At 40.2% G+C, this 24,138-nt stretch overlaps 1 protein-coding gene across 1 annotated transcript in view; it reads right to left on the bottom strand.

Annotated features, from left to right (window-relative positions):
* The window catches only part of LOC105927773 (unconventional myosin-XVIIIa), a 94,703-nt gene that overhangs the window by 66,032 nt on the left and 4,533 nt on the right, over positions 1–24,138 (bottom strand). The window contains 15 exon segments of the mRNA XM_036143332.1: positions 2,493–2,685; positions 5,635–5,725; positions 6,591–6,761; positions 9,752–9,896; positions 9,988–10,051; positions 11,617–11,717; positions 12,012–12,154; positions 12,270–12,480; positions 12,622–12,798; positions 12,888–12,994; positions 13,353–13,440; positions 16,628–16,687; positions 18,970–18,996; positions 20,669–20,740; positions 20,893–20,970. Of these exon segments, the coding sequence (XP_035999225.1) occupies positions 2,493–2,685; positions 5,635–5,725; positions 6,591–6,761; positions 9,752–9,896; positions 9,988–10,051; positions 11,617–11,717; positions 12,012–12,154; positions 12,270–12,480; positions 12,622–12,798; positions 12,888–12,994; positions 13,353–13,440; positions 16,628–16,687; positions 18,970–18,996; positions 20,669–20,740; positions 20,893–20,970 (1,728 nt within the window).

Here is a 24,138-nt window from a genome sequence, read left to right as displayed (position 1 = left end):
CAGTTTAAAGCCTAGGCTAAAACCATTTTATGAGCAGAAACGTATAGATTTCACAATAAAAAAAAACACAATTTTTCACATGGAGTTAAAGTAAATTGTGACAAAATAATTTTTTCTGTGCGTCTATTTGGTAACGGCTATTATTAGACGCTGAAGAAATAGTACTTTGCACAGATTATGTTGATGAGCGGTCAAACACTAGCATGACCCCATGCTGCTATGTAGTCACTGGCCTCACAATCTGCAAAAAAAAAAACAAAACATACCATTAGCTTATGTCCTGTAAGCAGATAAGCCTCACTTTGTATTCTGCTTTAAAATCTGATCAGGCAGCAGTTACACACCTTAGATGGAAATAAGCATGCTATAACGTAAACTGTCAGGAGCCCTATCAGTGGGTCTACTAATGTTACAATAACGTCACAGACACATTAGGTGAACTGCACTATATTATAATTAGTTATAAGGGTAGTACAGGAATTATGAGAGGTTCGGTTAAAAGATACTGAGCAGTAACATCTCTCCTTTGCCATTTATTTAGTATAAATCCAAATTAGTTGTTGCCGATAGCTGAAGCTAACAGCTAGTCCAAGACCGGCCAGGCTGTAAGAGGACATCTACATTCTTAAAACAAGTCCAGTTTCATAAATGTTACAGTTATTTACGAAAACAGTGCTAAACAAATAAAACAGTCATAATTTTGGCATTGTGGGGATATTTACACAGAAGGCTATGATAATTGGCATGGAAAATGGATGGTGGTGCAGCACTACCGATTTCCCTGTGCAACGCTAAGAGCAGAACATCAAAGTGTCTGGCAGTGTAAAAAAAAACATTTAAATTCTTAAACAGTTTTCATAATTAATATTTTTGCACAGCTTCACTTTTATATGTGTTACTCCTACCAGAAATCATCAAGCTTTACATGATGTGTATTCAGTAGGTTTTGCACAGGAAGATTATTTCTGGCGGACGACGGCCTACCTCCGTTTCCTGTGTTAATTCTTTGGAAGTAACCAACCAATGTAAACAGCACAGAGGGTTTAAAGGTCAGCAAAATTCAATTGGCACAAACTACTATGACATTTCTGAGATTTGAGAGGTTTTAAAATGGCTGAAGTCTAATTTAGCACTGGCCCCTCCAAACTAGCTATTAGCTTCAGCCTCCAGGACAAACTAATCTCTTGCAGTTAAAGGTTATTCATGAATACAATTATGTTGCTTATTTTCTGTTCTGACCAAAATAACTTGGAAAAGTTCTCAAAGGCACAATCATTCCAAAATTGATTGCATATTTACATTGTAAAATAGGGTTTTCTAGATGTGACGTAGCTAAAAGCTACACCAAAACCATTAAAATAACAAGAATAACTAGCATTTAATGCAAGTCTTTTTCCTGAAGGGAGACGGAACTAAAAGCTAAAGAAGAAATTAATGCATTAAAATCCCATCTACAGGGTGGGATGGGGGGGGGGAGGTTAATACACAGCAGCAAACAGTGACATAAAAAAAGGTTGGAAATGTTGTTGACGTGTCTGAGACAGATGCTTGTGTGCGACTTAAATGTGAGCATGAAACAGACATTTGAGAAAACAAAAAAACAATAAAAAACAAAAATAAGTTCCTCCGTACAGCTTCAGCGCTCTGCTGCATTCCAGCAATAATTACAAAGCATACGACTGTTTTGCACTTCACGGTTTGACCTGCCTGTCACTGTCATTGTTAACGCTCGGCGCTGATTAAAATGAGGTTGACCCAGTTTACGATGACAGGTTCACGGCTCCGCGTATTCTCGGGTTGTACCGGCAGCCGAAGCGTCAACATGCGCTACTTAACTCAGCTCGAATTCCTACGCTTCCGGGCGGATGTAGTGGGCGACAGCGCAGGCAGGAAGTCCCAAGATCCTAGTTCACAGGATCTGAAGAAACGTTATCAGGATTCCTGGTTGGCTTCCCTATCCTGTCACCTGAGAAGAATTACTCCCAGGTGAGAGTGCTACAGCTTGAATAGATTAATGTATGTCTAAGGCATTAAATAAATCTCTAGTATTTTGTCCTTTAATAAATCCTTGAGGACGAGTGTGGCCGGTTATTATGGTACGGTTCTGCTAGAATGAGCTCAGAGGAGGACAGAAGAAGAATGGGCCTTTCATCAAGGAGAAACGCCACGGCTGTGCAGCTGGGCGTGTCTCTCGCAGGCAGCTGTGAGTGACTTTACTTTGATCTCGGCAGAAGAGGTGAACACCGGCATCGCTAATAAGAAGGTCTAGCACATGAACTACTTCGGCTTGTCACGGCTTGTGACAGGTGGGACGGCTGGCGTTTCTGATGTGTGAACACGTTCGCTATTGGAGTTGATATATCTGAGGAACCGTGGCAGACAAAAGGGAGAGGGGGGAGAGAGGCGGGAGAGAAGGACAAAAAAAAAAAAAAAAAAAAAGGAGGCCGAGGATGTATATATGCACAGCGCATTATCCCTCGCGTGTCTCTTACCTCTTTGTATCTTTCCAGCTCCTGAACAAAGGTGTGTTGGTAGAAGAGGCTCTGCAAGCGCTCCTGAGTGTAGTTGTGACACAAGTCTTCAAAGGTTGCGCCGCTCTCGCGCTTAGCGAGCCTCGGGTTTTGAAAGCCCGGTGTGTCCACGATGAGGAGAGAGCCCATGGAGTGCTGGCTGGATTTCAGGGCCCTTAAGCACACAGAGGGATAAAAACATACACATGTACCTGTAACATACCTTTTACCGATTACATTCTCTCTACAAACTTTAAAAAAAACAAAGTTGATCTTAAAATGCAGAAAGTTCTTTTAACTCAAGGTGAAAACCCCATTTTTTAGCGTTACCTATGACTGCACTGCTCTATTTAAATGATTAACTAAAACATCATTCATTTCAGTCTCTTGTCCAACTTTTCTTGCCTTGCTTCAGTTAACTTCCTCACTTTTCTTCCTGTAGCTTCAATTGAAACTATATGTGGCAATAAACCATCAGTTCCAGTCCTGTGAAAAAAATATTTACCCCCTTACGGATTACAGGACTGTCTCAGAAAATTTGAATATTGTGATAAAGTTCTTTATTTTCTGGAATGCAATTAAAAAACATGAAATGTCATACATTCTGGATTCATTACAAATCAACTGAAATATTGCAAGCCTTTTTATTGTTTTAATATCGCTGATTTTGGCTTACAGATGAAGAAAACTCAAAAATCCTATCTCAAAATATTACAATATTTCCTCAGACCAAGTAAAAAAAAATTATAACAGCAAAACAAAATCAAACATTTGAAAATGTCCATTAATGCACTCAGTACTTGGTTGTGAATCCTTTTGCACAGATTACTGCATCAATGCGGCGTGGCATGGAGGCAATCAGCCTGTGGCATTGCTGAGGTGTTATGGATGCCCAGGATGCTTCAATAGCGGCCTTTAGCTCATTTGCATTGTTGGCTCTGGTGTCTTTCAGCTTCTTCTTCACAATACCCCACAAATTCTCTATGGGGTTCAGGTCAGGGGAATTGGCAGGCCAATCAAGGACAGTAATGCCATGGTCAGTACACCAGTTACTGTGAGAATCTTATGTCGTCTCTTAACCACTACCATACTTGTGATTTAGTTTACTGAACCAAGCTGAGTGTTTTTCAAGGCTCAGGAAACCCTGCAGTGTTTCGAGTTAATTAGACGATTCAAGTGATTAGTTGAATAGCCTACTAGTATACTTTTTCACGATATTCTAATATTTTGAGATAGGATATTTGGGTTTCTTAAGCTGTAAGCCATAATCAGCGATATTAAAACAATAAAAGGCTTGCGATATTTCAGTTGATTTGTAATGAATCCAGAATGTATGACATTTCATGTTTTTTAATTGCATTACAGAAAATAAAAAACTTTATCACAATATTCTAATTTTCTGAGACAGTCCTGTACATCTGTACAAAAATGGGAATTTTTGGCCCACTCTTCTTTGCAGAATTGTTTTAATTCAGCCAGTTTGAATGGCCTCTTTAACTTTACGGCACACCATCTTAGTCAGATTTAAGTACAGGCTTTGACTAAGCCACTTCTCAAGCCTGTATTTTTTTAGTCAGCAGTGGCTTTTTCATTGGAACTCTTCCATAAATGACATTTTGCCCAGTCTCTTTCTTACTGTTAAATCATAAACACTGAGCATAACTGTGCCAACTGAGATCTGTAGGGTATTAGAAGCTGATCTGGTTTCTCTTGTGACCTCCTGGATCAGCCATCTATGTGTTCTTCACCATCATTCCTTCTTTTCTCCATATGAAGTAATGGGCTCCCACCTTGGTTTTGTGGAGTCCCAAAACCTTAGATGTGGCTTTATAAGCTTTTCCAGAGTGACAGATGCCATTAAATGTGCTTCTCACCCGTTGTTGAATTTCTTGTGATTGGGATATGATGTGTTTCTTTTTTTTTTTGATCGTTTAGTCTAGCTCAAGTCACTGATTCTACAGGTGCAACAATCAGGACTCATTGTTGCTTGTGTTATTCAACTCCCTTGGCCAAAAGATTTACAGGTAATACATGATTTAAAAAGGGCTACTATTATATATATATATATATATTTTTAACTCAGGTTGTATTTGTCTGATCTTTGAAAAATCTAACCTTTATTGAAGAACATCTCATGAGTACAAGTATTCGGTAAAAGAAAATAAATTGTTTTTAACAAAATCACCAGTGTTAAACATCAAAACATCAATGGAGGGTTAAAGCTGGGAAGGCCAAGAAAGAAGGTTGTTTTTTTTCTCTCCGGTGAACAACTTATGTGTTTATTTGGCGTATAAAATGTAGACCATTGCCCTGAAAGACCCAATGATATGAATTTACTGGTAAAGTAGACCAGATTCATATCCCAAATGTCGTAATATTTAATGATGTTAAACACTTTAACGAGGTTCCCGTGACATTTGGAAGACACGCATTACAGATACTCCACTGTACTCAACAGAGGACATAAGGTTCTTTTCCAAAAATTAATTCCTTCTTTCACATCAGCCTCACATTCAAAATTGCCACCAATAAACTCAATTTGAAAAAAAAATAAAATCATTAAGGACTTAAATATGTCAGACAATGAAAGCTGGGTATGAAGAAAATCCTACTAGTACTTTCATTCTGAAATCAATCCAAAAACATCCAGCGTGGCATCCGATGGTTATTATGGACACCAGGTGACCCCAACACACTAATTGTTGCTTGGCCTCGGATATTTCTTTTTCAAATCTTTACCATTCTGCTCACTGTTTGTGCAAGACAAACAGCTAAAGAGAAATGAGCGTGCTAGTCGCATCATATTTATAATCCAGCGAAACAGACAGTAACGGGTAACTAATTAAAATATCTGATGATCTTAAAAAGCATAGCATAAATGCAAAACTTTGTTTATTTTAAAAGACATAAAGGGTCGATAATTATGAATTTTTGTCCCACATTGAATGAATGTACCCAAAAATAACGTACATTTTCAGAGTGAGATTAAGCTACTCCTATAAATTATGTGTTTAGTTTAAAGCTTTTTACTCTTCAATAGACATGGCGGCAACAGTCCATAAAAATGCAAGGTGAAAACAGGTTAATTCAACCAAAGATGTATCAGTTTGCCTCCAATACTAACCTGTTTATCAAAGAAATGACAACAGCAAAGACTTCAGAGTAAAGCCCAGACGCCATTGCCTCCAAACACTCCATCGCTGTAGATCTGGATCCTGGTATAAAAAAAGGCAGCCAGTCAAAACATATTAGTTATTTACAGATTCTAATATCCTAACCATGAGACAACACAAAGATGTGACTGATGAGTAGAGGACATAAATTACAGTTTGAACATTTGCTCCTATGTCGAAGGTTCAAAGGCGCCAGATTTGAGCGTTTTCTACCCAGAGGCGGTAGTATCCAAGCTGGGTCTGGAATTGTCTTTGCAAAGCACTGACATTTTGGACTTGGGTTCTTTGGAACCGGTCACATCTAACAGCGCTAACTCGTGTTTGTGCCTAGCGGCACTGGCCACCTGTAAAGCTCACTTAATTCATTCTGCTATCAAACAGAATAGTGACTTTCTGTTTAGTAGGGGGGGACGTTTTCATGTGAGCGAGCGCGCGCACACACAAACTGGACAGTAGGTTTATGTGTGAGGGGAGGGACAGGGAAGGTGAGACTGAGGTCATTTCTGTCAATCCCTGCTGTGATGGACTTTTAACTGTATCCTCGTGCCCTTCAAAGCCTGTTGATGGAAAGTCAGAGCACCTGCACGTGACAAAAATCAATGTGACGCAATTATAATTTCAAGGGCGAAGAATGAAAAGGGGATCCAAAATTGCTTGTCCCAACATAGTGTGTGCACTCGTCCGTCAATAGCCAGCGCGAATGTGTCGTATTCATTACTAAGATAAGCTTTACTTTTCTCCCATGCGTGCAATTTCCCTAAGGTGATGAGCAGACACGTATGCGCGTAAGTGCGTAAGTGCGCGTGTGTGTGTGTGTGTGAGGATGTAGACTGAGAGTGACAAAGAGAAAGAGAGCGGCGTGAGGGAATGAAAAAGAGTATACTGGAAAATGTATTCTGCTGAGTACCTGCATCTGCTGTGCCATTTTCTTCTGAAGCCTGGCGGATAGTGCCGGCTCTGGGCAGGGTGCCCTTGGCCTGATGCTTGAAGATGGAGGAGGAAAGCTCCTCCAGGGTACAGCCCAGCAGGTAGGCTGCCTTCTGGGCCCACTCGTGACGTGCAAATTGTTTCCTGCCAGCTGAGACATGTGCATAAAAACCTCCATTAGACCTTCTGCCACAGAGTTCCAGGCAACACTTGCGACAAAAACATCTTTTAGAGGGCAGGGTTATGCTTTTCTGACCACCAGTGTACAGTGCCTCGCTGAAGTGCTCATACCCCTTTAGCCTTTCAACATTTTGTCAAACTAAAATCATAAACTACAAATTACTTGCATTTTTTTGTAATAGAGCAACACAACGTAGCAAGTAACTATTTAATCTTTTTTTATTTTAAAAGAATCTTAAAAGTATAGTGCTTTTAGTATGGTGCTAATTAGAGCAGCCAACAAAGCCTATGTTAACACTCTGGAGGAGCTGCAGAGATTCACACCTCGGGTTAGAAACAACTTTTGTGGAGGGAGGTGAGAAGGCAGCCTTTGTTGATAGAAAGTCCATTTTCACTTTGTCACAAGCCACGCAGCAGGCACAGAAAACATGAACAATGCCACCCACACTTTTCAGATTTTCATTTGTAAAAACTAAAAACCAAAAAAAAACTGAAAACCATGCGTCATTTATCACTGACCTTGAAAAAAATTCTGGGTGAGTAAATAGTGTGGCAAGATACCGTAAGCAGAGCTGATATGAAATGTATGTTAAAAATAAATAAATAAAATGTCTTTGAAAAGAGGATATATCCGTCTGGATCGACAAGTTTACAAAAAAAAAAAAAAGAACTCCACCAGGGGAGTTAACGCAATCAGTAAAGAACACAATTAATTTACTTGACAGGGGACTTCACTTGGGAAAACGGGCGTCTCTTTAATCTAGTAAGATAATGATAACATCCAGACAGCAGCGCAAACTTTACCCATAATCCACCATGAACTTGTATCTTCTAAGACTTCGAGAGGGGGGAAAACTTTGGGGATTACACACAGAAAACAGTGGGCTGCATCGGTTTCATCACTGCGACAGAGCGCTTGCATGCGTCTCCTAATGGGAAGCCGAGCGTTTGTAGAGACAAGTAAAGACTTTTAAATATTTGCTTTGAATGATAGGCGCCTACAACGGGGAGTTATTTAAAAACATCAAAAAGACGAAGCAGGGTTCGTCATCGTAGCCTTGTTTTGCAAGGTCAAACGGGTATGGAGTGAAGGGTTTTATTTTTTTTTTTAAAGGATCAAATTTATCCATGTGTACACGTGTACTTCAACAAGGGAGATTATGGGGAAAACCTTTTTCAATCAGCGCTTGTCAGACACATGGATTGACAGTAGAGTAAACACAGGAAAGCGAGTTCATTTCATAAAGCTCCTTGACTTAGCGCTGGGTTAACAGAGAGCATTGCTGCCCTCTAGTGTTAGCCAGTGAGATTCCACTGTTGAAAAAATTCAGACGTTTTGGTACCCAGAGGCAGCTAATACAAAAAAAAAAAAAAAAAAAGATCAGCCACAGCAACAAATGTGTTTTTAGGCCTGCAGAAAAGTCTTCTGAATAAATGTAACACTTGCACGCAAAAACGTCAAACTGTTACCCCAGCCCGCCTTGCGCCTATAGATCTAATTATTATCCCCATATAGAACGGCTTGTTAAGGTAAACAGCTGCTGAACAGGAGGAAAACCTTCCCAACTCTAAATGTCATGCCGATCATAGCGACATTAGTTAAGAGTCTGCATTCACAGACAATATCTGTTGCCTGGAATGTTTAGAAATGAATTCCTAATGGTGTTATAGTGCCATCAGAAAGATTAGTAGCCAGCTGGAGGGGATCACTGACGGTAATTGGGCGAGCTAGTCTGCATTAGAAACTGTGCAGACGTAATGAAGGGTGAACAAATGGTTTTAAAAAAAAAAAAACACAAGATGTTTCACTCTGTGAAGCCAGCATGGTACATTCTTTGTGACTTGTGTCGTTGTTATGCTGCCGTTGACAGCTCTGCATTTTAGTGGAAATCAGATAAAAAGCACATTCTGTAAGATCAAATTCTTAAGATTTTGACTTTTTTTAAATGTTCATTTTATTCCATTACTTTTGACAACCATATGGTAATTTCATACTGAGGCTTGAAATATCAAAAAAAAAATATGAAAAATAAGTTTTCGTTTTGTTGCGTCCCAGACATTTAAATTTTTTTTTTTACTAGAAAAAGTACTTCCATCGTGTATAATTTTCCTTCCATTGTATATTTATGCAGCACTATATGTTAATTTACCACATAAAATCAAAACGACGTACATTGGAATTTGCCGCTGTAAGAAAAATCTGAATAGGTTTCAGCGGCATGAAAACTTCTCCAAGGCACAATGTGGGTTTATATTGTGATTTCTCCTTTTTTTTGCATTTCCAGTATTTCTGAAATACATATTTATGACATAGAAAATTTTTTTCTTGAGTTCTAATGTTTAGAATAGTTCCCCTGCAAATCCATACACCGCTGCAAATTGTAGTGTGCTCACTATGCACACTGAGAACAAAGCGAGAGAGCTAACAGATCTTGAGACATAGCTGAAAAAGAGTCAACATTACATTTACACAGCAGTCATAAGCTTCAAATGTGAGTATGCGAGAAGTATGCATCTTCAGAAATTCCCTTTGCTTTCATAGAAAAGTAAAAGTAAGTAGTATTAGTCGTAAAGCAGACATTTTCCCCAACAATAGGATTTTTTTTTTATTTAGAGCTGCAGATTGGTGCAGCTGGGTGTAATGATCTGTGCACCGTGCAACATCTCTTTCTAAGTGCAAATGCATAATTCATGGAACTCGGTTACATCTTTCTTGCATCACACAAGTGATGGTTTCCAAACGCAGCCTGGGCATTGACACGTCATTTTAAAACGCTGCCGAAAAAAATAAATAAAAATGTCATGGTGGTATATTTTCTGTCGTCGTTTTACAAACCTAAGGTGTTTTTTTTTTAGTGGTTTGCACTCTGCTCTGATGACCATTGTTAAGACTAATAAATGATTCCACAACGAAGGGGAGATATTTTTCTTATATATATGTATAATATAAAAAAATCTTACTCTTGGTAGCTCCAGCTGCTCCGAGATGATAGATGGCCCCAAGAACCAGCCAGAGGGCCCGCTGCTCATCCGCACTGATCCCAAGGACCTTCAGGGCGGCTTGCAGTTTGGAAAACTGCTGAGAGGCCCGCTGCTTATCCTCTGGCTAACAGATTTTTATAAAGATTACTTCAGCTTGGGAAGAGGTCAAAGTAATATCTTTAAAGGCCAATCTCCGCTTAAGGGGTAGCATTTACCTTACTCTGTGGCATGATTCCAAACGTATTGTTGTCAGCAAAGTGGTTGAGGTGCAGCTCGGTTCTGATAGGGGGGGAAAAAAGATAAAGAAATGACAGCTGACATAATATCGCTGATAAACACCGTAGCGATCGCATTCATACCCTCTGAACTGTTTCACGTTTTGTCACAGTCCGAACAACTTTCGGCGTATTGTTTTTGGGGGCGGTAGGGTGGGGATGGCTTGTCTGTGACAGACAATCACAGAGCATATTTTTTTTCAAGTGGAAGGAAAATGATGCTTGGTTTTCCAAATTTATTTGAAAGACTCAAAGAAGTTTGATGTGCATTTATATTGAACGCCCTTTGGTCAATACAGTTTGCTGCAATCCTAGCAGCAGGTCATTTGATGTACGTCTCTACCAGCTTTACAGATCTAGAGCCTGAGATATTTGCCCATTCTCCTCTGCGTATTGCCTCAAGAATAGTCATTTTGGATGGATGACATCTGTGAACAATATCCAGCAATAGCCATGTCTTGCCACAGATTCTCAACTGGATTCATGGCTGGACTTTGCCTTGGCCACATTAGATTTTAAATTTAAATTTTCAAATGTTTTTTTTTTCTTTTTTCAGATTCTGTATTTAGCTTTGTTCAGCTTCCTGTCAACTCTGACCAGTTTCCCTGTTTCCCAGCACGATGCTGCCACTATTATGTTTTTTTTTTTGGCAGATTTGGGGTCATAAACATTTTTTGTTTTCCACTTCATATAGTGTTTTGCATGTAAGGCGGAATGGGTTAGTAAGTTTTCAGTTATGCCATTGTCTTTTAATTTTTAGACGATTTTTTTTTTTGAATAGCGCTCTGTGAGGTGTTCAAAGCTAGGAGAAATTGTTTTATAACCTAACCCTGCTTTAAACTCCGCAGCTTTATCCCTGACCAGTCTAGCATAGTCTTCCAAATGCTAATAATTAATGTATGTGCTCATACAAACCTACGGTACTTCTAATGAACTGGGATATTTAAACTGAGATTAAATCATTGTATCATAGTTTAAAAAAAAACATTTTATTTACTGCTTTGTGTTATTCACAAAATAATTATCAAAAACATTTATTTGTGGTTTTAATTAATATCAAAATGTGGGAAAGTTCAATAGGTATAAAGATGGCTTATTAATTATTAACAAATTCAAAACATGTATTTTATGTGCAGCCCTGGCCGTTACATGCTGTTGCCTAACGACCTATTTTTAGATACAGTACTTACAAACACTGAATTCAAACTTAGCCCTTTATTCATCCAAAACTGCAAGTTTTTTAAAAAAAAAGTCTTTGAACGGGGCGGAGCTCGGTGACGGAGCGTTGCTGGGTCTGCGTTTGTGATTGGTTGGGAGGATGTAATGACTTTAATATTAACCTACATGGCTAGAATGAAAAAGGAAGGAAAACTTTTATTCTGTTGAACTTTTTATCGACCCTTTTTTCTATCATCAATATACGTCTATCGATCGATAATATATCGTTATTGAATTATCGTCCAGCCGTAGGTATAAATACTTTTGTAAGGTACGTTGCACGTGTCCCAAATCTAAAATAAAACAGAGCTCTCTTGTTGTTTTAATTGGATAAACAGAATTAATTCTGACCTGAGAGCAGCATCTACTCCAGCCATCAGGTAGTAAAACACGTTAAAAGTGGACTCCCCCTCTGGTCTCCTCGCCACCCTCATTTTCTCTAAAAGCATCGTCTGTGAAGTCACAATGAAAACAGGTTGACAAAATGATTTCAAATGTTTTACACACACAGTAATCATCATTGTAGAAGCTATTATAGTTTGGTGAAAATCTTCTATGACACTGAAATATTGGGATTTCATGCACTGGTTCTGCAATTGGTGAAAAAGAAAACAACCAAGGAAATGGCTAAAATGAAAAAAAAAAAAAAAAAAAACAGGACAGAAAAATATCAAAGAACATGTGATCTGCTTTTTCTTTTAGTGTTTGACGGCCAGTGCGGTTGCTGCAGATGTGGTTATGTGTACCTGGATGGAGGCTGATGTCACCAGGCCTGCCTGGTCGAAATCCAGGGAGACGATGTGGGAGAAGCGACTTGCATTCCCATTAAGGGAGGTCGACGCGTTCCCAAAAGCCTCCAAAACGGAATAGACCGCCTGCCATTTCTCCGCTGCAATGCACCAAAGTGAAGTGCTGGTAATTGGAAAGAGCTCAATAACAAATAATCGACAGCTGAAGCATAATTGGATTGCGTCAGATTTGGAGCACATCCTTGTCCAACTTACTGGAGAACGACTTGTTGGTGCTTCCAGCGACGGTCACCAGGTACTGGATGACGTGCTGACAGTTGGTGGTCTTGCCACTTCCACTCTTGCCAAGCAAGACGATGGACTGATCCTGACGCGTAGTAAGGAGGCTCCTGTAAGCAGCCTGTGCTATGCTGTAAATGTGAGGAGCAGTGTCCTCTTTTCTGCAGCCCTTAAACATCTGCATGACCTGGACAGCATTGGAGACCAGAACCCGAAACAGGTCAGGAATGATTTCCACATTAGCCGACATCCTAGAATACATTTAACTCTCGGTGCGCCCGGTTCAAGCTGATTCAGAGCACACGCATCCTTACACGCCGCTGCCTACCTTCTCAGAATACATAGAGGGGGCGCTGATTGGGTTGATGACCACCATGTTTGGCCCGGCGTGGGCGTGCACGAGGTTGCTGCCGTAGCGCTGCCGCAGCGAGTGCATCACGCTTGACTCGTTCAGATACTGCAGCGAGGCCAAGTCCTCCACTCTGTCGAACAACGGCGGGTTTGCCTGGAGTTCAAAGCCAGAGGCGGTCACACACACACATTCCCCCCTTTCGATTACGGATGAGGTTCAGAGTCGACGCGATGATTAAGTACCTTCTCTACATCATCTTCATCCACGTCCAATAAAGATCCGTCACTCTCCAGGCGGATTTTCACCTTCCCCTCCGGCAGGCTGCCTGCCTCCGTCTTCAGGAGAGTGGCTGCATCGCCGCAAAAGTGTGAAATTCATTGTGACATCTGATCCGGACCTTCTCTCACATGCCAGACAACTTAAGGAAGTCGTGTACATTTTAATAATGCATGAGGCTCGGTGCGGAATAACAAGCGCGTCATTTTGAAAACTCCGCGTCCAAATGCATTTAGTCGGAGGGTAAACAAGAGCGGTCTAATTAACAGCAATGCTTCTAAAAGCATTTTATGTGCTTCAAAAAAAACACCCACATCTGTACTTTTTGCAATCAAATGTCACCACACGCCCGGCACTGGCAGGCGAGGGAGTTTAACATGCCTATCCGTCACAACAAACGCAGATTGAAAAAAAAAAAAAGTCATACGCACCCAGGGAAAATCCGTCTTTGTGGACGAGCCATACTTTGTCTGTTTCGTACCAGGCCTTTTCTGCTTTTATCTGCTCCTCTGTCTTCACCTGTAAAAGCAGAACAACAACCAGAAGGAGACGCGTCTTTAAAAAAGGATATCGAAGCATTAGAAATGTCTAAATATATATTTTTTTTAAAATGTAATTACATGTTTTTATATTTTCTAAGTTACAAGAAAACCTCTTGTGTGTGGGATGTTGTTAACTGTGTGAAGAAGCCATTTCAAATAGAACTGCCTGCTTTCTAATACCAATAAGATCCAGAACGGCAGATCTTTACAACAAGAACAGATTAATAGAGATGCACCAAGATACAGTAGCTGCTGGTGACTAGAATCGGCCAGTTTTCTTCTTTATTTGGTGCTGACTGGTAGCTGACAGGTCGGAGTCTGAAAAAAGGGTTCTGATCCAACCAGTGAACGCATCACCAGGAAGTTAGCAGGTCACAGTTAGCCATTTTCATTGCCAGTAAAGGATTTTTTTTTTTTAAACAGAATCATGGTAAGGGAGGAAATTTCAGAAGCTATTTAAAAGGTTACTAGATTCTTTGAGATGTAAGAGCATGTCCGTTGTTCATTTAGGCTGCTGGAGGCAGAAACAGAAAGGCTGAAGGTATTACAGCAAAAGGTGCATTTCGACTATAAAATACAAAAAGGCTTTTTTTTTTTTTTTTTTTTTGTGTATGAAACTTTCAGCTTGTCTGGCCATTTTCTGTGAGGGCTGCATCAAAAGCGGGCCCCGCTGACGCCGAGTGGCAACTCATCCCAGCCGTGTCAGCCGAGGTCTCGTTCAGCAGCTAAGTGTTTTAGAGGGGCTTCCACTGCAAACATCAAAAGCTGGGATTTTCAGCAGCAAAACTATAACCCTGGGCGGACCGACTCCACTCCTCAAGATCCAACGTTTGTACGTTTTAGACGGTGCCCTGGTTCAACCATCAACCAAATGACTGGTTCCCCTTTACAATAAGGCTACATGGCTAATAGTTTATAGATATGTTATTAATTACACTGTAAACACTTTCATTAGTGGTTAATCAGCATTAATTAAGGGCGAGTTAGAGACAAAACTGACTGGGTTGTTTTTTACAAGGTAGTAACTCAGTCTGGAATGTTTAATACAAGCAACTCTATATAGCTGAACAGATCAGGCTCACTCTTTGGCAAGAAACCGGTCGGTTTAGTCTCTTACTCACCACTAATTACTGCATAATAAATACTTATGAATAAATAAAATGTTTCCAGATTACCCTAACCCCTTACAAAGTGAGGGCCGCTCCTTGACTTCCATTGATTTTCAACACTTTCTATGGCCTTACCCTAACCTCACCCTTACCAGTATACATCTAACCCAAACTTAAACCTAATTGACACCTTAGCCCTAAAACCCACCCCTACAACCACCCCCACCCCCCACCCCCCACCCCCAGTAAACAAAGGTCCTCAGTTTACTAGTAACATTAGCACACACAAAAATTCTCACTCAGCTTCCAAGTACAGGTAGTTAAACACACACACACATGTCTGTGTTTTAAATACAAAGTAAGGACCTTGCCTTGACTTCCATTTATTTTCAACTCTTTCTAAAGCCTAACCCCTAGCCCCCACCCTAACCTTTACAAGTATATACCTAAACTAACACCTTAGTCCTAACCCTAACCCCCAGCCCAGAAAAAAAGTGAGGACCAAGAAAAGGTCCCCACTTTATATCAAAGTCCTCACTTTACCAGTAATGTGCGTGTAATATGAAGTGCTGGCGGCCTTTTGGAAATCTCAGTTAAGGTAAAAGGTCAAGATTCACTGGTGAAAACACAGAAAGGTTGTTTTAATAACACTAGCTGCGCTTAGTGTGCTAATTGTAATTAGAAATTACTCAAGAGAGCATGAAATGTCAACTCTGGGATTTTTTTCCCCTTTTTTTTTTTAAAATGATGGTAAAATAATAATTAAATATAAATAAATATAATAATGCTTTCAGCTCCTGCAACCTCACACAGAGTGATGTCATCTCTTCCCCTAATATAAATATTTCATCACTGGCCAAGGCAGGAAGGCTAGATAAAAATTTGGAACGTTTATTGTCTATATTCTTATTTTTATACCTCAGAAACAGGAAATTGGCCACAGATTTCCAACTGGGCCATCTCTAATTAATATATTTTGTGGGGTAGGCGGCTTCTTCTAGTTACATCAAATGTGTGATTTAGAGTGCAATGGTCTGTGTTAATGTTTCACAAGTTGAATCGACATCCATTACCCAGTAGCCTTTCTACAAAATTACTTCTGTTTTCATGACTTACCTTTTAATACAACTTTAAAGCTTTCAAGGTTTTACTATGTGTTCACTCAACCCAGTCAGGATAAATTTTACATCTTAACTCTGAGGACGTCGCAGGCAAAATGCAAGCCACGTTTGTTTTTTTTTTTGTTTTTTTCTCCTTCACATCACACACAGAAACAAAATCCGTTTGACGGACTAAAAGGAACAGACCCCAGTGAACTACTGAACCTAAAGCAGGTCAGGTGTCCGGGGGGAAAAAGGCACAGAAAACTACAGCACAGACGGGGGATTTAGTGAAATAAACATGGTGAAGACAAAATATTTTGGCTTTTCTACCACCTAGAGGTTGGTATGGCACATAGTTGAAATCCCCATGAAAAAATAAATACTTTAAGTCTTTTTATTGCATTTTTCTTCAGATATATTGACTATGTTTGCAAGAATCTGGTCAAATTAGGACACAAAAAACATGTTTTTGACCATAGTTGTCTTGCAACGAAAGGCAGTATTGCCTCATCCTGCTGTCAAAGCTGTCCTGTTTTTTGGGCCTTCAAAAATATCTTCTTACATTTGAATAGTGCTCACGCTGTGAAGTGCGGAGTGCCTGCTCAGGAGAATGAAGCTGGCCAATCAGATTTATTTACACTATTCAGGATGCTGAACAAGGAAGTTCCAGCTGTTTGTGTTTTTACTGCAAACTCGTGTGAACCGTAGACCCAAAAAGCAGCCAGCCATACATTTCATGGGAATATCAACTAATGAGTTCTATGTCCGGGAAAAGAGGAACCAGGCCAGTGAGCGCTTTAGGAAAACTCCCGTGTTTCTAGGTGGTGAGACTGCTTTTACAACCTACTGCAAACAGTTTGTCTAGTTTGCCACAAACTAAAACCGTATGTGAGAAACCACTGTGAAAAGGGCATGCAATCAGCACTGCAACCAGCTTTAGCTACAGTCAGACCTGGGTTGCAGCCAAGTGTGCTGCCTGAAGGATGGCCACCGGGTCCTCGACAAGCTTGGACTGGAGAAGGGAAGGATCATAAGCGGCAGGTAAAATGTCACATTTAATTGGAATTGTGAAATAAATGGAAAAAAATGAAGCCAAGTGCACAACTGTGGAAAAAAACGTAATAGTGGATTATTGTAATTAATAAAAATAGACACAAAAAAACACCTTTAAGACCAAAAATAGCAGGAAAATGCAACAGAGAAGGGGGGGGGGAAATTCTTCTAGGATTAGTGGCAATCAGGCAATTCCTGTGAATGGTGTTCAAGTACAAAGTCGTGCTTTACGCCATCAAGCAAATGTGTCTGCAACAGAGGGATGAGTTTTAGATGCCACTCCGGGTGTAATACAGAGCCCTTGATGTTATTATCGGCTGGTGACACACACACACACACACACACACACACAAATGAGGCACGAGAAGGAACCTTAAACGACACGTCAGTTTGTACTTGCTTTGTCAAGGTTCTACAGAAGCGGCCAGACTTCAAATGGATCAAGAGACGAGTTTGATAGACATCAGGAAGGCTCCTGGGTTGCTGTTTTGTTCTTTTTACCTTTCAACCACTGTTGGTTATGGGATATTCTAGACCTGCAGATGATGAAAACCTTTGGGAAAACTCGGACGTAACTGCAAGCAGCTAATGTAAGATGCTGCAATGTCTGCTCTAAATGATTTTGTCTTGGCTTTTAATAAGTAAAAGCCTGTTTTAGAGGAACTGCTCTCCTGCACACGGTGGGACCTGGCTTGTGCTTCTGAAATACATAATTCATAACTCACAGCTGGAGGGGGTAGAACAAAATATTTGGAACACAGGTAATTATAGTTCTTAAAGAAAAAAAAATATGAAACAGGTGCAATCAGGGAAATCTTTACAAAAACTGAAGAACATAAAAAAAAAAAGTCAGTCACAACTCGCTCATCTATCCCTGCTAATAAACCTGTTCTATTATTGCGATTTCTGCACAAGCCCAGTCATGCACAAAGACAAAACAGACATATAGAAAAGCCTGGCAAAACAAACTGTTTTATTTTGTCGACATTAGAGATCAACAACACGTCTGATTTAAAACAGTTTGGTGTACCACCTTAGCGGTCACGGCTACAGATAGGAAACAGTATTCTGAATATACTCCACCAGAATATTTTTTCTTTTGCAGTCCGGACGATTTACTGAGCATTAATTGGAGTTTAAAGTTGTGTTTCCAGAAGATTTATGGCAGTATGTTCAATACCAAAGTGTGTTATCGTAAAAAAACATTACAGTAATAAAAGTGAATGTTGATTTACAGTCTCTTTTCTTATTTATAAATTATATTTCCTTTAACCGGTTCCTTGCACTTCCTTCTCCTACCAACATTGTTTGATGTTTTATTTTTCTATATTAGATTTTTTCTAAACTTTTAGTTTAGTTTACTGAAAATGTAACATCTACTAGTGTGACTTCCATCTGAAACATTCTGACGTTGTTTGCCACTGCGTCCAACTGGAGAGGAGGGTTTCCTCGCAACAGCAAACATCTTTTGCCACACACCATGTATAATTCATGTGTTGTAGGACTCCTGTAACCTCGTCTGTTGCTTTAACTGACAGCTCTCGACGCCATACCTTCTATAAATCAGCCAGGTGCAGCTGCTCATTGAGGTCTGCGGGCGCTCACTTATTTGCATGTTTGCATAACTTGAGTTTTGCAGGTATTTGCCTTAAAAATGCAAATTTGAAGGTGAATCAATGTTACATTCTTTGCTTAGCTTTAAAAAAAAAAAAATAAATCTAAATTAAAATCACTTTAAAAACTATGTCGGTATGTTATGGAAAGCTTAGCTTTTAATTGAAACTAAATCGGTGATTTTATTTGCTACGATGTAAACATAAAACTTATAATTAGTGAACAAATCCTGACAGTCCCAACTTCATCCATTTTAAAAATTACTAGATAAATTATGGAAATAACCCTTATCTCCGCCACCGGTCTGATTAATTAAGGCTTTACCATTTACACACGAGTACAGTATAAACTTAGTCCTGAATTAGTAACCCCAGTGCGGCATGGTTAAATGTTACCTTCTTGACTCGGTCTTAAGCCTGGTCAAGAATATTAACACCCCCCACCCCCCACCCCATCGGTTTATGCTACATTTCAGGCCTCAGCATGAACCCAGTAAACAGCGACAGGTCAAAGAAGAGCAGGCAGGCAAGGAAGGCCACACAGAGGTCAGCTGAGGACAACATGCTTGAACTCCAGCACTCAAACGGCCAAAGGAGTGCACTGAGAACACGGTTAAAGCAGCTGTACCTGAGAAACTCTGTGGCCTCTGGGCCTCTAGCCATGCAGACGGCAGACAACACAGGAGCAGGGCAGGATCCAGCGGCCCACAACAAAAAGCAAAAGACAGATTAGACAGCAGGACATCGGAGCAAGTTGAAGAGATGAGCAGAAAAGTCTCTTTGCACTTTAGACATCTAGCGGAGCCCAAAATGTTAAATTACCATAGTCTAGTTACTTCACTGCAATGCATAGCAAAATACCTCTGGCAAAAATGGATAGAGCAAAAAAATGAACTACAAATAGTGATCCAAAGGTTATTATAACAAGATCTGAGTTGGTCTTTTTTCTAAAAACGAACATGTGGTGTCATTGTGTAGAATCTGGACAGCATTCATAGTTCTAGTCAGACGTTTGACACACTCATCATGGGCATAAATGATATAAATTTAATGATGCATTTGTGCAGTTTATTTTCTATAGTTGGTTGATGACACATCTATCATTTTTAAAACGCATTGTGTGCACAGACTTTAATCTACTTAAGATAAGATAGTCTTTATTGATCTCACATTGGAGAAATTCACTTGTCACATTAGCTCAATAGTCAGTCAATAGTCATGAGAAGGTGCCAAAAGTAGGAAAAGGTACATCAGTTATATACAGTGTACCTTCCTATATACAGTGGATCAAAAAGAAAATGAAAAAAATAAAACTATTTTCTGCAATCCTTTGGAATTTTGCTTCAATTCCAGCTCGATATTTGAGCAATCCTCTAATTAGACCTGGTAATGTTCATTTAAATTCCTCGGTTCTGTGCCACAGACTCGTCCTTTGAAAGCATCGGAATTCGGGCAGGCAGGTACCATACCCAGCCTTCAGCACCACGTCTGACAGTCGCTGCGGCTTCAGGAAATAAACCAAAATAAATGACTCGCATAACATCTCTGATGAGAAAGGTGGTTCAATTCCCAACTAAAACTATGCCAAAAACGTATTGATGAATACCAAAAAAGGTAGAAGTCAGCCTTCCTCTGTCAGGCCTATGGCATAACAGAGGCATCAGCTGACTTGTATAAGGCCGGCGCTGCAGGTTCGGCTGAGTGACGCAGGCATGGTGTATGGTTTGTGCGAGCAGCAAGCAGCAGGACTTCAAAGTCTAAACAAAATTAAGAAATCAGTTTATGGGTTTAAAACTGTTTTGTCAAAGACACTGTGTGTGTGTTTCTATGCAACTTGCAAAGGAAAGTCTAATTAAATATTATTATTGATTTTTGTGTATACATGACCCCGTACTTATAATTTTGACACTTAGGAAAAGAGCGACAAAAATTATATTTATATTCACTGAATTATTGACGGACCATGGAAACAGTATAGCTCAAATAAATAGTTAAAAAGACCAAAATGTATCAGATATCCCTGCTTGTGATGTGTGTATGCAAACATCTAACCGTAAATGTGTGGTTCCAAACTTGGTAACGATTCTAGAATCAGATTTTTGGTGTCAGGATCTCAGGTTTGTCGCTAAAAGGCCAGGCAATGCAGGAATCTACTTTGGCAGGGTAACTGCTTTGAGCAGGCCACTACAGAACCTGAAAGTTTGCAGGAACATTTCCTTCAGTCTGGATAAGCAAGCAGCTGAGACAAAAGCTAGCAGCCGCAAAAGGCCTGGTTGAGCATGCCGAAGAAAAAAAACGGCACACGGCACAAGGCAAATGTAAGTTACACTATTGCCATCTAGCGTGAAGATCTTCCTGACGCGCTTGTAGTCCTCCTCAGACGGACTCAGCTCAGGAGCCTACAAGCAAGAGCAACAGTTGCAAAACCACAGCCGGAAGACAAGGTTAATGGACCAAAAGAAACTGATAACCAAAGGCGGCGGGAAGAATTTCATGAAGTAAAACATTTGCTGTACTTCTAAATGTTAAAAGCACACACTGTTATGTGTACCTTTGCAGAAGAGTTCTCCTGTGCAGCAGGGGACGGTTTACCATTGGGCACCGCGGGGGAGCAAGTCGTCTCCTTTACCTAATATTATTCATGCCAATATTCACAAACAAACAAAAAAAAAACATGGGAACAAAGAGAAACGGTACTAAGATGAGGAGATGGCAGTGTGGATGACAATGCTGTTTTAGGGTGGAGCGTTCTGTTTTAACCTTTAGTCTCAATCAGCTGCCAGCAACTACTGCTCCCGCGTAATTTGGTGTTCCAGTTGATTCAATCAGGAAATGAAAACGGGGAAAACGGCTCTTAAAGAAAATTGGTTCATTAGGCGGCGCAGTTAACGAATAAAACGGTTCACAGCTTTTATCTGTTTTGTATCAACAACAATTTGCTGCTAATTTCTTGAGGGTGATATAAAAAAAAAAATTTAAAGCAAGCCTTAGCTGAACGAGCAGGTTGTCCTTCCCGAGGAATGCGAGCAGAGTCTATTGGAATTAAGGAGTCTCAAAGGGGAACGAGGGCTGCGATAATTAAAGCATTTGTGTTTTTCCCCGTTTATGCGCCTGTAATGAGCCCGCTTCTGGTTTAAGAATTTACCAAACTTTTATGGAGGATAAAAGTAATAAGTTATAATTAAAAAAAAATGCAGTAAGTCAAATAAAAAATGTCTACTGTAAGCAGAGCCTTCAAATCTGAGTCAACCTCGTACGCAAGTGTTTCAGGTCACACAGGATTCAGCGATAGGAACCCATTAAAAAATGTAAACTAGGCTATGCACTTAGTCTACTCTTTGTAGGAAATAAGGAATTTCTCGGTTCAAAGAGGTTTTGATGTAGCTGAAAGGAGAGGATTATGCACAAAAATCACCATTTCTCTTAATATGATATAATATTACATTATTTGATACAGGCCTACCAATGACAGTACTAATTCGCACCAGGCCTGTATTCAGGTGTAGCACACAACTGTATTATTGAGTTTTATGGAGATTAAGCAGCGAAACAACATAATTTAATATAAACCTAAAGTATAAATGTACATTTTACACAACATCCCTGATTCTAAGGCCTCCCTCACACTAAAAGTGACATCTCTGCTTTATGTATATTATACTCTACTTTGAAGCACTTTCTGATATTTTTAACTGGGCTGAAATAAATAAAGTGTACATACTTACTGGATCAGAAGATTTGGAAAGCCTCGCTTAAATGCGAAGCCTGAAGTTGTTTTGTATGAGTCAAGCAGTGACTATGAAAAATGATATCATACATCTTCTGAGCTATTACTCATGCTTTTTCCTCCCCTTCAGCACCAATAACGATGTTGGGCTTTCATCTTGCACGCTGTACTGCACTACATCGGCAAACATATTTGCTTTTTTTCCCGCGTTTCTGCCTACATACAAAACTTGTCAGTTTACGGAAATCGTGGGCGTTCTTCGAGAAGGACATTAGCAAGATCATCATTGGGTCAAGATTCTGTGCAGAATAGTTAGATTTTTCCATTTTGCACTGGCTCGTCCCTGTCTTTACAGGCCCTGCTTTGTGCCAATGGTCATGTTGAAACAGGAAGGGGCTATCCCCAAACTGTTCCCACAAAGTTGGCAGCATAAAATTGTCCAAAATCAGTTCCTTTCACTGGAACCGACTTACTAAACCACACCATGATCCTCTCTGCACCAAACTTTACGCTCGGCTGTTCCCCTGGCAACCGCCAAACGCTGACTCTGTCTAGTGACTTCGCACCACGCACCTCAGCATCCGCTCTTTGATCTCACGGAGTCTACCGATGCATGGCTGAGATGCTGTTGATCTCAATTGCTTCCACTTTGTTAAAACACTACTACCAATGGGCAGTGGAATATTTTATACGAAGGAAATTTCATGACTGGACTTGAACAGTTGGCATCCTGTTACAGTATCATGCAGGAATTCACTGAGCTTCTGAGAGTGACTCACTATTTCGCAAATGTTTGTAGAAGCGGTCTGCATTGCCTAAGTGTTGGATTCTAAGCTGACATGAAAGTTACCAGAACAGAGTTTTGTCATTATGGTGTATATATTCCATTTACCTTGCCACCTGGAAAACCAAAAGATACTTTAAGTCTCTCAGAAAACAGTACAGTCAAGCTCAGGCACAATTTGGAGGTCTGCGCATTCCTGCCCAGCAGGGAACTCAACTCCATCAGCATGGAGCCCTGCTCTCCTTCTAATTTCTATGTCCAAGAGCCTGTATATGGCACAATGTTTATAGTTGTAAAGGGTATAGATTATTTGTTTCTGTTGCTTGGTGAGGTCCTTTTCGTTTAGGCCAAATCAGCAGCTAGATGCAGTGTGGAGAGCAGTATCACCTCCAAGAGTCACAATAAGTTTCTTAGAGTGCTGCCACCCAGTTTGGGCTGGTCCACTGGTTGCGGTCAGAACCGCCTGGAGTTTAACCCGCTCAAGAGAGTAGAAATAACGGTGGACCTCAGGAGAACACCGTCTCCCCTAGCCATCCTCAGCAACACTGTCTACAGTGCATCACGTCTGGTTCCTAGGAACCGCCCGTCCTCTGGACCCGAGATGGTCCTCACAGACAGACAAAGGTCAGAAGGCGGCCAGCAGAGACAGGTCTTCCTGTGGCAAGTCAAGAAGCAAAACCTTCTCACAGGTGCTGCTGGTCACCTTCTACACTGCCATTATTCAGTCTGTCCAGTTAAAAGTCAGCTCCAAGCAATCAGAGAACTCTAACAAGGTGTCACACCTAATGAAGAGCCTACTGCACTCTAAAGATAACCCTACATATCTATAGTAAATAAATGATGCACTTCAGGGACTATCTCTGCTCTAGATGATTGTTAAATATGAAAAAGCTGCATATCTCTCCCTAGAGTTACTGTAGTGTCTTAACAAAAAGAAAAAAAAAACATGAATATCTAAACTCTAAGCCCTACCTCTGTGACCTGTAGTCCCATTGTACCCCCCCTCCCCCTCCCTCCCATTTATTAGAAAATCTGACAAGATGCTAGGGCTGCACAATTAATCACATTTTCAATATAATATTGCGTTTTTTTAATTATATATAATATAATTAAAAAAACGCAATTTCCAAATCGCAGAGGTCTGCAATTTTTGGCTATGTAACAATTAGGGAATTAGACACGTACTTTAGGTGTCATTAAAATGTTTAATGTCTAGGGTTTGCCTCCAAATGGATGGGAAGACAGTTGCAGCAGTGAGATAATCTAACTTTATTACTTGTTTTAGA

This window comes from Fundulus heteroclitus, chromosome 11 (genome assembly GCF_011125445.2).
Source record: "Fundulus heteroclitus isolate FHET01 chromosome 11, MU-UCD_Fhet_4.1, whole genome shotgun sequence".
Classification (NCBI taxonomy): Eukaryota; Metazoa; Chordata; class Actinopteri; order Cyprinodontiformes; family Fundulidae; genus Fundulus; species Fundulus heteroclitus.
The sequence above is the reverse complement of the archived record's forward strand: the minus strand, read 5'-3'. Positions and strand labels throughout refer to the sequence as shown.